Source organism: Coccidioides immitis, assembly GCF_000149335.2.
Source record: "Coccidioides immitis RS genomic scaffold supercont3.5, whole genome shotgun sequence".
Lineage (NCBI taxonomy): Eukaryota > Fungi > Ascomycota > Eurotiomycetes > Onygenales > Onygenaceae > Coccidioides > Coccidioides immitis.
The window spans coordinates 86,330-101,942 of NW_004504307.1; the positions used below are offsets into that span (position 1 = coordinate 86,330).

Below are 15,613 nucleotides of genomic sequence, written 5' to 3' on the forward strand. Positions count from 1 at the left end.
GTGCATTGAACCTTTTTGCATGGACCATGGGCTTTATAGAATAGCAGAGGGCTTGTAATTCAGATATTACCAGGTTTGCAAATAACATCAGTCCATTTAATATCAAATTTTCTTTCATCATTCTTGATATACATTGTATCTTTAATGCAGTAAACATAGCCATCAGTAGATAAGCCTCATTCTTTAACTAGTTCTCATTAATTCTCTAGATGATTATACATTTCTGGCAAGATTTCTGTACAGTCACCAAGCTCTTCTGCAGTTAAGATCAAGGATTCTTGTATTATATTAACACCCCTTCCAGTAGTAATAGCATCTGGAACATTAACATTGATATGGTGAAACCCAGTTTTATTCCCTGGCTTAGCATACTTGATGTAGTATGGATAGGAGATTAATTTCCAAGCATGGTCAGGCCTTGTCAGTATATATTATAGATAGTATGCAGAGTCCTGGTGCATAAGTTGTTGGCTGATACTGTAATACATTATTCTTAACCATCTGTAATTATCACAACCTTTCATCATTTGCTGATGATGGTAGTACATGTTATATTCACCATTAACCTGGGTGAGTACTGTGGTGGTGGTGCCTTGTAATTTATCATTCCACCAGCACATTAGCTGAAGAATGACAACAGACCCAGTTGTTTCCCATTTCTTCTAAAGATTGCTGGTGGTGAACTTGTTAACTCCAGTTATTCATGTGTATTGGTTAAAGTCAAAGGTCTTCATCTTTGTGATCAGAGGAATAATTGGCTGATGTTTGAATTTGTAAATGCCTAAAGCATCTTCAGCTCTAGCTGGTCTATTTGCCAAATGGAACCAGAGGTAGATACTGTTATCAGTCTTGACTGAGCTAATATTGCAACAATTTCTATAAATGTAAGCCAAACAGTTGAGAAGCTCCTCTCTATTAAGTGTGTGAGTCTGTAAACCAAGTTTTGAAGTTATTAGTTTAGCATGGTTATAGTATAGGTAGATGTCAGCTTTCTTATTACTAAAGGTCTTTCCTAACTGCTTCAGAATGCAAATAAGCTTCAACTTTAAACACATTTTAGTACTCTTTATCTTTTGGAGAAGCTGCTGTTTGAAATCACAGCAACAGCAAGTACCAGAGCATACTGCCATGATAGATTCTTCTCATTCATGTCAGGGTATTTTCTCATCACTTTCAGAAGAAATAACAGACTCATCTTCATCATCTAGATCTTGAAGAATTTGGTGTACTGACATGGCTGTAATTCTTTTACTGCAGCACTTCAGAGCTTCTGATTAACTGGGTGGATTGACCAGTGTGCTGATGAATTCAAATAACAGCTGTGATTGGCCAGTTTTCAATCCATGCAATCTAATCAACATTGTACTATATATAGAGGCTTCTGATACATTACAGCTATACAGCATTGACATCTCACCCATTGGAACATTTCTTGATGATCTTGGTGACTGTGGTTCTTCTAGTAGATCTTAGAGACTGCTTGCAGTGGGAGAACTCCTAGCAATATTCTGAATTGAATGTTAGGAGCTAGATGACTGTGGAAGAGCCAACAGCTGTAGAAGACTATAATTTTCAATAGTAAGTTCTTGTCAGTATAGGGCATCTCTTGAAGAAAGTTCACAAGTGTAATTAACTTCTTTGTTAGCTGTAGTATAATCATCTAGCAATATAGCTAAACTCTAGTAATGTCCAGCTTCTGTAGCATCTAGTCTTTGGAGCACTGTGCTGTTAATATTGTTGGTGAACTTATCCCAATTCTTGTAGACATTTAGAGTATAGCAAAGCTTTTATGCAGTCTACAGACTCTTTACTTTTGGCCATATAGCATCAATTCTGTCTATTTTCCATGTAGCAACAAGCTTATCCTTGATCTTTTGTATATTAATGTGATGTTGTTTGACATCCAGGGTAACCTTTCAAGCATCATGGAAATCAGCTTCAAAATTGGCATGCATAACATGTTGCCAAGCTCTGAATCTTTTAATATATTAATAGAAATGGGTCACTAAGGCAGTGACCACATCAGTCACTTATATAAGTGTATTTATCAGCTCAACTTGTAGCCCATATCAACAGTGTGGAGCTTGGTTATTGATGTATTCCATAGCTGCTGTCAGATTATTGAAGAAATGGCCATCCAAGTTGACCCCACTGTCTCTGGTAATGACTAGATCTTGGTTTTCAGTTGCTGGTGCTAAAGAAGGCAGGTTGCTTTGTCCAGCCATTTTTGAAGAATATCAGAGATCAAAAAATTTGCAAATGTCAGAATAACAGAATAGAAAGAAATGTTGAATCTGTAAAAAAAATCAAGCTTGAATGTAAAAGAAAGTAAAAGCTTCAGAAAAGAAAAATTGATTTTTAAATATCTCCAGAAAAAGTGAATGCTAAGAAATAATAAAGAAAGAGAAACTTTCTGAATGAGCAAGCAAAAACGTCACTTTGCAAGCAAATAAAAGAGAAACTTCCCAAAAGAGCAAGCAAAAACTTCACTTTGCAGGCAAATAAAAGAGAAACTTCCCAAAAGAGCAAGCAAAAACTTCACTTTTGCAAACAAAACACAACAAATTAAACATCTTGTGAAGATATAACAACAGCAAAGCTCCAGTCATCTGGTATAACAGTTAGAAATTGTGTTTGCTCCATTTCTTCTTGATCATTTTTATTTTTACTCTGATCCAAGAAGCTGACATCTGAGAAACTGCTAGAGAGAATGTTAGGTCAACTTCTGGTGGCATATCTTTAAGAGATGTTCTCCATCTCTACATCAGAATCTGCTGAGCTATTATTGAATAGCTTCATTCCAGATTTTATAAGATACTTCTTCAATCTGTTTCCTGCAATAGATTCTTTGAGTTCAGTGCTATCTAACTCTTCAAGATAATAGAAATCTAGTTCTTGATTGACAAACTTAACTCTATAGAGTTCTAGCCATCAAAAGCACAAGGTGTTATTCCTAGACATATTCTGTTCTCTCTTGATATTGTGAAGCAAGACAAGGTCTCCAGGTAGAAGAGAGTTCGTTCAAATATTATGAGTATCATTAAAGTATTCCTTATTTCTAGTGTGCATTCAGAGCTGATGATGTGCTGCTTTCAAGACATTCTCATCTTATCTTTCAATTTGTCATGCTTATATCAGAAGCAGGTCTTCAGTTGTTCAAATCTTTCACCAGAAAATCATTTATCAAGTAGAAATCTCAAGTTCAATCAGAAGAACTGCCTCCTGGCCCATTAGCAATCTATAAGAGAAGACACCAGTACTAGCCTTAGTCATTATTCAATCCACTATCAGAATTGCAGAAAGATGTTTAATCCAATCTCTTCCAGTGCCATTGATAGCTTTAGCTAGCCTATCAGCCAAAGACTCATGGTCAACTTCCACTATACCATTCACAGAAGGGTTATAGAGTGAAATAATAATGTATTTAATATTGAATTTCTTTAGTAAGGTATTCACAACATTCTTATTCTCTGATCCTCCATTTATAATAAATTTGGCAGGCAGGCCCTATTAACAGATGATATTCTTATAAAGAAATTTGGCCACAGCTTCAGCTGTTATCTTTTTCAAGGCTCTAGCTTTCACTCATTCAGTGAATTTACATCTGGTAACAACCAAATAATTTCATTCTCAACAGAAAGGCATGTGCTTGATATTCATCCCAACTTTCTCTCAATAAATAGGAGCTCAGATAAAATGAAGCTCTTCACTCAATCTTTATAAATCTCTTTGTTGACATTGAGAACAGTGCTTCATATAAGCAGACACATCTTTATACATCCCTGATTATCAGTATTAAGCTTGTAGAGCAGAGTACATTCTCTCTTGCTCTTTATAGTCAAATTCATCATGCATCATGTGTAAAAATTGTTCACACTATTCTTTGTTATCCACAACATGTCTTAGAGGCACACCAAATTCTGCTCACCTAAATAGTTGATCAGCTTCCACCATATATTTAATTGTCTTTCTTTGGAATTTTGTGTACTCTTTCCCTTCCATACCCAATGGTTTTGATATGGTGGTTAGGTATTGTGCAATCTTCTCTGATTTTTCTAAATATGTGAAGTCCAGTATTCTAAGGTCTTCACTATTGAGAGCTCAGCCAGCTAAAACTCTTATAGAATTCATAAAGACAAACAGATCTTTATCTTCTTCAGATATAGACTGTTCCTCAATACCTAGTTCTTGATGAGACAGTCTGTCAGTAGCTGTGTGTTTTGTCCCAGGAACATGTTTAACAGTAAAGTTGAAGAGATGTATCCAAGCTATTCAATTAGTAATCAAAGCTTCTGGAACATCTGTAGCAGTTCTGTTAAGTTGGGTGACAAGAGTTTTTGCATTGATTTCTAAAGTAAAAGGCACTCTATAGATATGGTGTTAGAATTTCTTGAAATCTTTCAAAACAGCTCTGCATTCTTATTTGCCAGCATCATATGTTTTCTCTGAATCACTTCATACTCTGAATTTGTATTGTGTGGGATGTTGAGCTTCTTGTTACTTCTGAATAATGCATCCTCCTCATTCTAATCCACTGGCATCAATAGCCACAGTGATAAGTAAAAAATCTTATTTGTAATTGATTAAAAGAATGATAGGGAATGAACATAACTTTTCTTTCAAAAGTATAAAGATGTTATTTTGCTCTTCAGTTCATATTTATATAACATTTTGTTGAAGCAGATAATGTAAAGGTTTGGTTATCCAACTATAATGCTCTATAACTATTCAGGAATATCCAGCAAGCCCTAGAAATCCTTGTAATTCTGTAATGCTTGTGGGAGTAGATTAATTCACAAATTTAGCCACCTTGGCTTCCTCAGGTTGTTGTTCATTATAGTTACAGACTCATCCAACAATATTGACTTCAGACATGCAGAATTGAGATTTGGCACCAGAGATTCTGGCTTCAGAGATTTTGACAAGCCATAGAATATAGTTCAGATTCTGCAGATAGTTATAAAACAAATCTTCTTATTTCTGGAAGAACTTCAGTTTCATTTTTGACACACAATTCTTTTATCTCAAGATCATCCATAAAGGCTCAAGCAATCTCTGGAAAAACCTTACATATTATCTTCATTATTCTGTGTTGGGCTTGAGCTGGTGAATTTGTTGCCCTTTGAACTAAAGTTATATGGTGAAAGAGCCCAATAGGGGTTGCAATAGCTGTCATATCTCTGCTTTCTTCAGCTAATAGAAAATTATTGTATCCAGAGAATAAGTTGCATAGGCTAGCCATAACAAGTCTGCTGAAGTCTTCAGTATATTTGTTGATATTAGAAAGAATAAAAGTGTTCTGAATAGTAACTTTATTGTACATATGTGCTGTGTCAACTAAATAATATTTGTCTTTCTGTTTCTTTGTGACCAGAAAATAGGGATTGATATATAAACCATGGCAAGACTCCAACATTTTAGCTTCTAACCTGTTCTGAATGATTTTAATTAGCTTATCATGTAGAGCATGAGGAATTTGGTAAGTTTTAGTCTGCCAAGTCTTATGGGACTCTGTTTGAATAATCTGGAGAGGCAAGCATTCAGAATGAATGTCATATAGGTCTTTGAATAATCAAGCCAACACACCTTCATATTTATAAAGAACTGATATGAAAAATTCCTTCTCCTGACTTGTCAGTTTAAATCCAATTTTGAGCTTCTTAATTCTCTTATTTATTAGCTGTTCTCCAACAGGAAAGAGCACAATTCTAGGCCTAATATGGTCATCAAATTCACAATTAAACATGACACATTTCTTCTCAGGATAATACTTATTTAAACAAATATCTACCTAATTATCTAGGTCTTCCAGCTTGCTTTCATCAGATTTTCCAGGTACTAATGGCCTTATCTTATCAGCTTTCCACTTATAAGCAGTGCACACTCTTCAGATCTTTGAAGAAGGTAGCCCAATGTCCCATTTACTATTGAAAATATTTATCTGATGTGATTTCTTTGTGACAAAATTGTGATTTTTGTTCAGAGATGTGTAAGTTGATCAAGCACTTTGTGAAATAGGTTTTTGAATTAAACTGGAATTTATATTGTGTGTGTAATGTTTGCAGTAAGCCATGACACTGTCTGAATTGGGAAGCAGAGATTGAAAAATTTAAACTCCTGATACAAAATTATTCTTGTCTTCTGATTGGTCCATTTGATTCACCAGCACACTGGTTAATCTGATTAGACTTAGTGTGCTTTTGAATTCATCAATACTAAAATTATGTTTCTTCTCATCACCATAATCACTAACATCAGCAATGCTGCCAATGCTTCCAGCTTCCCTATTTTTTTCAATCTCCTGACCTTCAACCTTCTCATTATTAATTCTTATACTCATTGTCTTCATCACATCTTCTTCATTCTCCTCAGGCCTTGTATCCACAGGCATCTGCCTGATTAAATGCTCATTGAATTGTTCAAATAATTGCTGTTTGATTTATCAGTTGCATATCTCATGTTGCTCAAGTTTGGCTTAAAGTCTTCAAAAACTAGGTGATGTGTTTGTTTCTTGTTATAAATTTCACAGTTCACTCCACTGTCTTCTGAGGTGTTGCACCCCTAACAGACAGCAAATTGCCAAGGTCTTTCAAGAATAAGTTGCTGATCCCCTCTCTTGAATATAAGAAAAGAGGTATGTGTAACAATATCTTTAATTTGAACAAGCACTTTGTTACAAAACACATAAAAAGGAGTAACTTCTCCTGTTTGAACAATCATGGTCACTTGTAGCTTATTTTCCATTAACAATTTCAACATTTCAGTGTACTTCCAAGACAACAAATTGATTTCTGAATCAGTATTGATTAATGTCATTAATTCTTGTTGATTTATAGTGACTGGTGTATATAACAAACACATTCTGTATGCTGTTTTGGATTTTGGCACCATGGGCTTTGAAGTAAGTCAACCAGAATTGATCTTTAGCTCAGACTGAACTGGTTCAGAGATTCCAACCCTTGCATGGCTTTTGCTAGTACTGTTATTCCAGCCTGATCTGAAGCATACTTGATAAAGCTTTGGTGATACACCTATAAGCTCCTTGACTGACAATTTAACTTTTTCATTGAGAATTTGACCTGTTAATTCATTGACATCTGTTGAATTATAGATCTGAGAGGATAAGCAATCTGTTGCAGAATATCTTGATTTTTGTTTCTCTGCAGACTTGTTCTGAATTTCAAGCTTCTTCTGATTGATTGATTCAATGTCTTCCATGATATTATCATCAACACTAGTTTGATTATTCTGGTAAGTAATAAATTGTTCAGTACACTAAGTATGAGGTGTTGCAATCTTAGCTCTTTGATTGTTCTTAGCTTTTCTAACTATTCCAATACTGACTGATGTTCTTTCTTCCAATGGTTCATATTTCTTATCCAAATCAGATTCTCCATCAGATATTAGATATGCAAGTTGTTCTGCTTGAATCTTCACACTGGTTGAATTTGCAGAAGGTGTTTCTTCTTGCTAATTGGCCTTCTTTTTAGGGCTTGTTAACTCCAGAATCACCCATTCATCCTCTTCTATAGATTATACAATATACATGTTCAGGATTTCAGGTTTAAGAGTGACAACTTGATAGTTTTAACCCTTAGAGCCCATGCATAAGTTCTCTTTATCATCAATATGGCAGTATCTATTACTTATATTAGATTGGTATTCATCACATATAGGTACTGCCTCTGATGGACATGTGTTCTTGACTTCTAGCTTATTGGCTGCTCTTGCTGCTTCTTGGTTCAGAATTTTATCATCAAGTGCTGTGTTCTTGATTGACATCATGTTTATGTGGTGGATGTTGTGTTTAATTATTTGATTCTGATATGATTCTTACTTTTTGGTTCTACTGAATAGCTCTTTGACTAAATGTTTGTGTGATATCTTATAATTCTCAATGTTGAATTCATCAAGACTCCCAAATTCATGAATGAATTACATGTAGTGAACAAGTACATGGAACTTTGAGAAGTTAAAATGCTCATTCTTAGCAGAATCTTTGTTATTTGTCTGGTAGTTACTAAAAGCTTATTGAAGTCTGTTAATTTGATACAGTACATGTTCAATATATTTCAATGTATTCTTATCATGCAACTGATACTATACAAGAAAAAGCAGATCAAGTACAGCATGAGCAAATAGCATGGCAGCTGACTTTATCTTTGTCAGTATTGAAGCAATTACTATAATCAACTGTCATACAACTACTCTCTGTTGAACTCTGGTTTATTGACTTATAGTGCTGAACTTCTTGAAGTGCTTCAGTAAATGATATACAGAAATCTGTTGAAACCACTTATCAAGCCTTGCAATAGTCCCAGCATCTGATATAGTAATGGTGGAATCAGAGTCTTTCTTCCCTTGACAGATTGCTTTGAAGATATTCTTGATTAAAATTTTTAATCAGTCAATCAAATAATTCACTAACTTTTTAAGTAATTGGTGGAGGATGTCAATCATCATAATACTGTGAACATTTACCAATGAATGATGCTATACAAAGTTTAAGACAGCATGAAACTACATTTTTTTAATTCTTGTTGGAATTTTATCAAGCCTCCTGGTTGCCATTGCATTTTGCTGATTCTGAAGTATTGCCAGTATGTATTCATGGGTTCTCATTGACCAGAATTCTGTCAGATTCTCTTGTGCATTAGATGGAACAGTGCAAATGGTGCAGTGTCTACTACTTTTGACTCCAGTTATCAACACTTGTTCTTTATAGTTGGCTATTATTCTGGCAAGAATAGGAAAACAGTTTCAAACTCACTCATCACCATATTTGATCATGAAGCCTGTTTTATATAAGTGTTCAAGTGCTAATTGACTCAATCAACTGTCAGTTAATTTTGCCAACAAATTCAGCATATATCTAGCTGTACAGCTAGATTATATATTGTGATGACAGGGACCTGTAGTGCTTTAAAGTAAGACTTACACTTTAATATAATTCTTATAGACTTATGATACACTCAGGATTTGAGTTTCTGTAATGCATTCTTTAGTAATGAGAGAAATCTAACAAGCATTGTACCATTCATGTTATAAGACCATCTTGCTATATTGCTTAAATTTCTAATTAAGAGATATACAGGCCATAAGTTCAAGTCTCTATATTGATTAATAAGCTGTGTTTTGTCTGTCACAATCAACACTAGTACCACAGTTGCATTATCAGAAAAGTTCTCCTGTGTATTCTGCTATTAATTTCCAGTATGCATTTCTGTATACACTCAGTTATTGCTCTGATTAAAGTGCTGCACTGGTTCATATACCAGATGTTCCCAGAATAATTTATGGCCAAGAAGATATTGAATAATATATTCAACTTTCTGATACTGAAGCTTGTGTGTCTCAAAGTGCAAACCTAGTTCTGGCAAGAGAATTATTACATTTATCTGAACCCAATTTCTTGTAGTATGGCCATGTGAGATCTCAGCAACTTTCAAGAAGAGCTTGTCTGTATTGTGAAAACTCAGTTGTATAGTGATACTGTGTAGAAAAGGGCTCTTTAAGAAGTTATTAATATTTCTCTTGCTGAGTTTTGCTCTGAAAAAGAAACTCACTATTTCATAATCAATCTCACTACAAAATAAATAAAATGAATTGTGTTCTTCCAGATATTTAGAATCAGATTCAATTTGGACATCAACAGGTACACTTGTCCTTTAATCTGTTGTCTTGTATATGATGATATGGATTGTAGATGTGACAGAAAGCTTAGCTGGTGGAATTAGAATGTAGAGGTTTAAGCTTCTTTTGACAGCAGGTTCTGTACATTCTCTCTTGTCACTAGTGTTAACATCACTTATAACTAAATCTTCTTGTAGTGAAAGATTGCTAGCTGCTGCACTTTCAAGTGACAAGATTTCTAGCTCATTCATTTCAATATTCTCTTTCTCCACATTGGCCAACCAGTCACTATAGTTGTCATGGACAAAATCTCATTCATCAGTAGAGATTCCAGTAGTGTCAAGATTGTCAGCATGTTCTTGAATCTCTGAGTCTGTCAGAGTGGCCAATTCAGTCTGGGAAGACTGGAATTCTTGAAGATAGTCAAGTAACACTTAATATTTTGTGTGATGCCTCTTTAATTTACTTAATGTGGAGATCTGCTTGCTACAAGCAGCACAACAGTAATAGAAAAATATCATTCAAAAATTTAGTTGCTAGTAAATTGTTGCACAATAATAAAGACTTTACTTTATACTTGCTCTGACTTTACTTTGCACTTACTTTAGTCTTACTTACAGAGCAGTGTATTTTTATCATAATATTATAATAATATTTACAAGCTAGTTTATTTTAGGCTTAGCTTGGCAGCACTATATAAGATATAAATACCATTTCTCTTCTGTCTTTCACAACTCTTAATATTATATCTAGCTGTACTGCTGCTGCAGTTATAACCTGCAGCTGTGGCTGCTGCTTCTGCTGCAGAAAAAAGAGTATTGCTAGCTTGATTACTTAACAGCAGTATTTGATAAGTTCTATCAATATTGTATCTTTTATAAAAATCTAGCTAATGTTTATGAAGGTTCTGCCATATCAGAATCATTGCAAATGACTGAGAAAATCACACTACTCTATTATTTGTTGTCTTTACAGATACTGAGCATTTGGTTGATGATGCTGTAAAGAATCAAGTTGTCATAAACTTTGTAAACACAGGCTTTGATGCTAAGTATCTTATCAGTTATAAATTCAACAATACTAAGATCCAAGCTGACATGAAACACTTTCTCTTCAAGATTATTAATAAGAGCAGCAAGCCTATTATCTTGAATTCAAAGACAAGACCAAACAATTCACACCAGAGAAGATCATCTCCACTGTCAACAATACTGGCATGACTGTGCCAGCCTACTTCAATAATAAAGCAGTTTCTGCCAGAGGGAGATCTTCTCCATGTCTTGATCAAGATGGGGGAGACAGCTGACTCTCATCTTGGTGGCACTGTTAACAATACTGGCATGACTGTGCCAGTCTACTTCAATAACAAAGCAGTTTCCACTGGGGGAGATCTTCTCCATGATCTTGACCAAGATGGGAGAGACAGCCAAATCTCATCTTGGTGGTATCATTAACAATGCTGCTGTGACCATGCCAGCTTACTTCAACAATTCCCAGTATTAAGCTATCAAGAATACTAGTCTTATTACTGATTTTAACATTTTCTATACCATGAACAAGCTCAATGTCACCATGATTATGCATGACTTTGAATTAAAGTTAGTTGCTATAGAGTTTCTTATACTTGCCATTCTGAAATACACATGTAGCATTGAGATGTTGTAATATGATATAGAGATTCTATATTATTTTCTTGTTGCCATGCTTGCCTACTTGATCTACTGAGCTGTTATCTAGCTGTAAGACATAGCATGTATTTTAGGAATACTGCTGAAGGTTCACAGCTTCTACTCCAAATATAAGAATATTAGATCTCATGCTACTTTTCTAGCCATACAGCATAGAGATGTGTTGTTTTGGATTTCCTAATTAGATCAAGAGCCTACACTTTATTTTTGTTACTGTAATCTCCCTTCCAACTCTCTCTCTAACTACTAACCTGCACAGTCTTGCCAGCTATGCTACAAGCTTGCCAGCTCTCCAAATCAGTAAAGATAAGCTCTCTACAGCCATGAATTCCAATCTTGAAAGAGCTTATAAGCTTACTAACTAGAGATTGGCAATATACAGACTTCTCTGTGAGATTCTCTTTGCAAAACAAGCTCTATAAGCACTTTCTTTCTCATAAGCAACAAGCTGATATTAAACTTAGGCACTATTTAAAGACTTCTTTTGTGATATTGTGTGTTGTACATCTAGATATGCAATACATCTTTCAACTTGAAATCCTTATTGTACAGCTAGTATGCCTCAATATTTACTATATTGAGTGACTGATTATCATTCTAATATAGAGTTTAGCCTAGCTTGAGAAATGGATCCTCCAACTCCATTAAAGAAAATAAGCACACTAAAAACTTGCAAGATGGCCAAGACTGAAGATCTTTGCTCAAGTACAATCCTCAGAGTTCATGTACTTGATGGTAGCTGAATCCATGAAAATCAAGCAAAGCTTGCAGGATATTTAGGCTTTCCAATAACAGGCACATTGTGAGAATAAATGTGATCAGATGAAATTAACTATGTTTTGACTATATTCCACAAGAAATACAGCAATTTTTTTGGTAGAACTGGCCCTGCACACAGATCTAACACCTCAATCTGTATTAATGCAATGAAGAAAATAAAGCTTCCAACAATACAGGCAGAAATTTCTTCACTCAATAATAATCTTGAGAATCTTGAGTCTACTGATAATGTTTCTACTGTGGTGTCATTATGGGCTATTCAGCAATTAATTGCAAAATCTGAGGGGAGATTTAAAGATAATAACCCTGAGAACATATATAGACTTCTTCTTCTATTGAAATACACAGTATGAATGAGATCTGCTGGTTGACAGCTTAAACAAGAAAAAAACTATAAGTGAGATAATGAAGTGATCATCTCAAAGTATGCAGACCTGAATGCACAAGATGACCCTGCTGCAAAGGCAGGAGTCAAGGCTGCTATTACTACAGCTATTGGCAAAGAGTTTCAAGATGATGTTGAAATTGATTCTACCAATGAAAATATTGATGCTGATTTTAAGAAGGACACCAATAATGCTGTCAAAACTATAAACAAGATTATTTATGGAATTAGCTTTGATATTCCTTTGTCTTCTATGAATAAAGGCATGAGAAAAGCCTTACTTGAAGAGTTTACTAAAAATACTGTTGATATTGAAATGCTGTTTGTGGAAAAGCACAGATCCAACAATAGACTAATAGCTGATGCCAAACATCTAGAATATCTTGAAATGAGTGATAATGATGACAACAACAAAGATTCCATTAAGAATACTGGCAAGGCTCTCTTTAAGCTGAATTGCATGCTTAATACAACTAGAGCAGAAGCTCTAGATTATCTTACTGCTTGTTCTGACTTGAATATGGACCCTGACAACCTGATGATTGCAAATCTTACACTGAAACCTTGGCAAGTCACTGAGGTTGCTTGGAAATTGACACAAGAGCTGTCATCAGTGGAAAATGAAATTCTTGCTGATGAAGCAGAACTGGAAAATACTGTACAATGCTGCACTTTAATTCTCAAAGTGAAAGAACAAAAGTCAACTGAGCTATATTATTCTACTCTGATTATCTGTCTGAATAAAGTGGTCACTAATTAGGTTGATTACATTGTTTGGTTCTTCTCTGATAGCATTTGACTGATTTTTTTTTACAGCATCTTTGGCAGTAGAGGAATCACTAATAACACTCTCAAGAAGTTTATTGTCAACAAAACCACATTGAAATCTGAATTCAAAAAGCTTAACAAAAATGATCTGAAGACCACAACAACAGTTATCATCACATCATATTTTACATGGTGACAGCATATGTATTTAAGCTCTGATGATCTAGCTGTACAACATGAGACTTCAGATGCTGCTGTATGGCTAGATAGACTCTCTGGTGTATTTGGGGACATGCTTCAGCAGCTTCATAAGAAACTTAATTAGCTGACTGAAAACTTCTTTGAATATATGATACTTGATGAAGGACACAAAGTTAAGAATTCAAGAACCTCTGTTTACAAGGCTGTTGTCTTGATTCCAAGAGATCATATCTGGATTGTGTCAGCAATCTCTATAATAAACAGAGCCTCTGATTTGTCTGGTTTTATACAGCTTATCAATAAGGAATCTTTACATATGGATTTTGATTTTTGAGTAATTGATGACCCACTCAAAGTTTATGAGGAAGCACCCATGTCTGGTATGGATTGCTTGCATATTCTGCACCTATTACTCTACAATCAGCTTTTTCAATGTGGTTCAATGTTGTCATACTCTGCAATGATTGCTTTGTCTTGAATTCTCAACTGCATCCAGCTTTGTTAAACATATGGTCACCAAATGAACCTTGATAGTACACACAGAGTTGTTACTATTGGCAGGGACATTCCAAGCTATAATGTATGGATAATCAAGTGTAAAATGATGCAGATAAAACAGCTGGTGCACTATTACAGTGTTTACTCACATCTTGTTTTGATGCTGAAGAAAGAGACTGTTGATGATACTCAAGAATCTTCTGAGAATGAAAATAATGTTAGTGGTGGTTTTAATATAATTGTTTATTGCTGGCTCAGACATGCATTGTTGTTATTTGCTTTGGAAAATCTTTTTACTTCAACTGTTGTGAAGTGTGAGGGTAACCTTTCTTAAGATATTAACTGAAAGCATCACTCATTCCAGGAAATTATGTGGCTTATAAGCAGAATGATCACTGATGTTAACATTTTCTGTATTCTAGCTGACCATGTATGAATTGCATAATTCTTATGCTTAACAACACTGAAATACCTGACATTTCTCAAGATTCTTTAAAAAGTTGTGAATGCTGAGAGCCATTATTTTTTAGTCTTTGTTGCTTACCCAACTGTTGAGTTCTATATTAAAATCTTTTTAAAACTTCTTGAATACAATGTTCTTTCACTGCAAGCAGGCCAGTTGTCCCAGAAATAGCAAAAAATACAAGATGTCTTCAATAATTCTGACAGCAATATTGAAGTTTTGGTTGCCACTTACAGTACTTGCTCTCTTGATATTAATATCCATCACCACTGCTCAGACATTGCCATGCTTGAACCAGTGATTAACACAAACATTACTTTACAGGCTATAAGAAGAGTTTACTGTCTTAATCAAACAGAAAAGCAATGAATCTAGATTTTTCATAATGTAAATATGTTTGATTGTTTTGTTGAATTTAATCAAGTAAACAAGATGATCTCTCAAATTATTGGTATGGCACAGGCCACATTTAGCAATCTCAAAGACAAACTAGCTGTATGGCTAGATGAACTTCCAGAAGATGTTGAGGCTTAGAAAGATAATAAGAGACAGAATGATACTATGGCAAATTCACTGAATAAGACTGAGAACATTGTGTGTGAATGAATGAATATCTTCTACTGTAAAATATTTGGACAGACTTGTTTGTGTTTAAAATATAAAGATATAACAGACTTAGAATTAGATAATGACATTATGAAAAAGATCTGGCAAATGCTTGAGTTAGTTTCATCAAAAAAGCTGATCATAACTAGCAAGGCTCTTCTTGTAGTACAATCACCAGTAAAATCTAGTAATGAGACATCTGACAAGCCAGATTCAGAGCAGTCTCTACAACATGCAGACCCACCAGAAAATAAAACTCTTACAGAAATTACAGAAGATGATTTAAAGATATCAGATAGTCCACATGAATCTTTACAAGATTCTGCCTCCCCTGTCAGAGTCCTAACACCCAGTACACCACCCACTGTTGAGCTTGAACATATGGACCTTGATGATTCACTCTTGATAGATCTTGACAGCTTGCTATCTTCAGATAAAACAGATGACAATGACAAGAAAAATAATCTCAATTGAGCATGTTGGAACTGATGTGAATAAAGCTGATGGGCTCATGAAGGCTCTTGCAATGAATCCCTATGCTCAATTTGTGAGCGCGATAGGGGTGATGAGTTGATACAGGAAAATATGGAG

General features: G+C 34.8%; 2 protein-coding genes across 2 annotated transcripts; both read left to right on the forward strand.

The window, feature by feature from the left end:
- Positions 1–12,247: 12,247 nt before the first annotated feature.
- On the forward strand, positions 12,248–13,246 carry CIMG_13493 (uncharacterized protein; the record flags this gene model as incomplete). Its single annotated transcript, XM_001238860.2, has 2 exons — positions 12,248–12,448; positions 12,527–13,246. 2 exons carry the CDS (start codon positions 12,248–12,250, stop codon positions 13,244–13,246), a joined length of 921 nt encoding a protein of 306 aa, XP_001238861.2.
- A 1,602-nt stretch (positions 13,247–14,848) lies between these two features.
- CIMG_13494 (uncharacterized protein) lies at positions 14,849–15,496 on the forward strand (the record flags this gene model as incomplete). The annotated part of the gene is made up of 3 exons (XM_001238861.2): positions 14,849–14,867; positions 15,102–15,138; positions 15,211–15,496. The coding sequence occupies 3 exons, from the start codon at positions 14,849–14,851 to the stop codon at positions 15,494–15,496; spliced, it is 342 nt and encodes a 113-aa protein (XP_001238862.2).
- Positions 15,497–15,613: the final 117 nt, after the last annotated feature.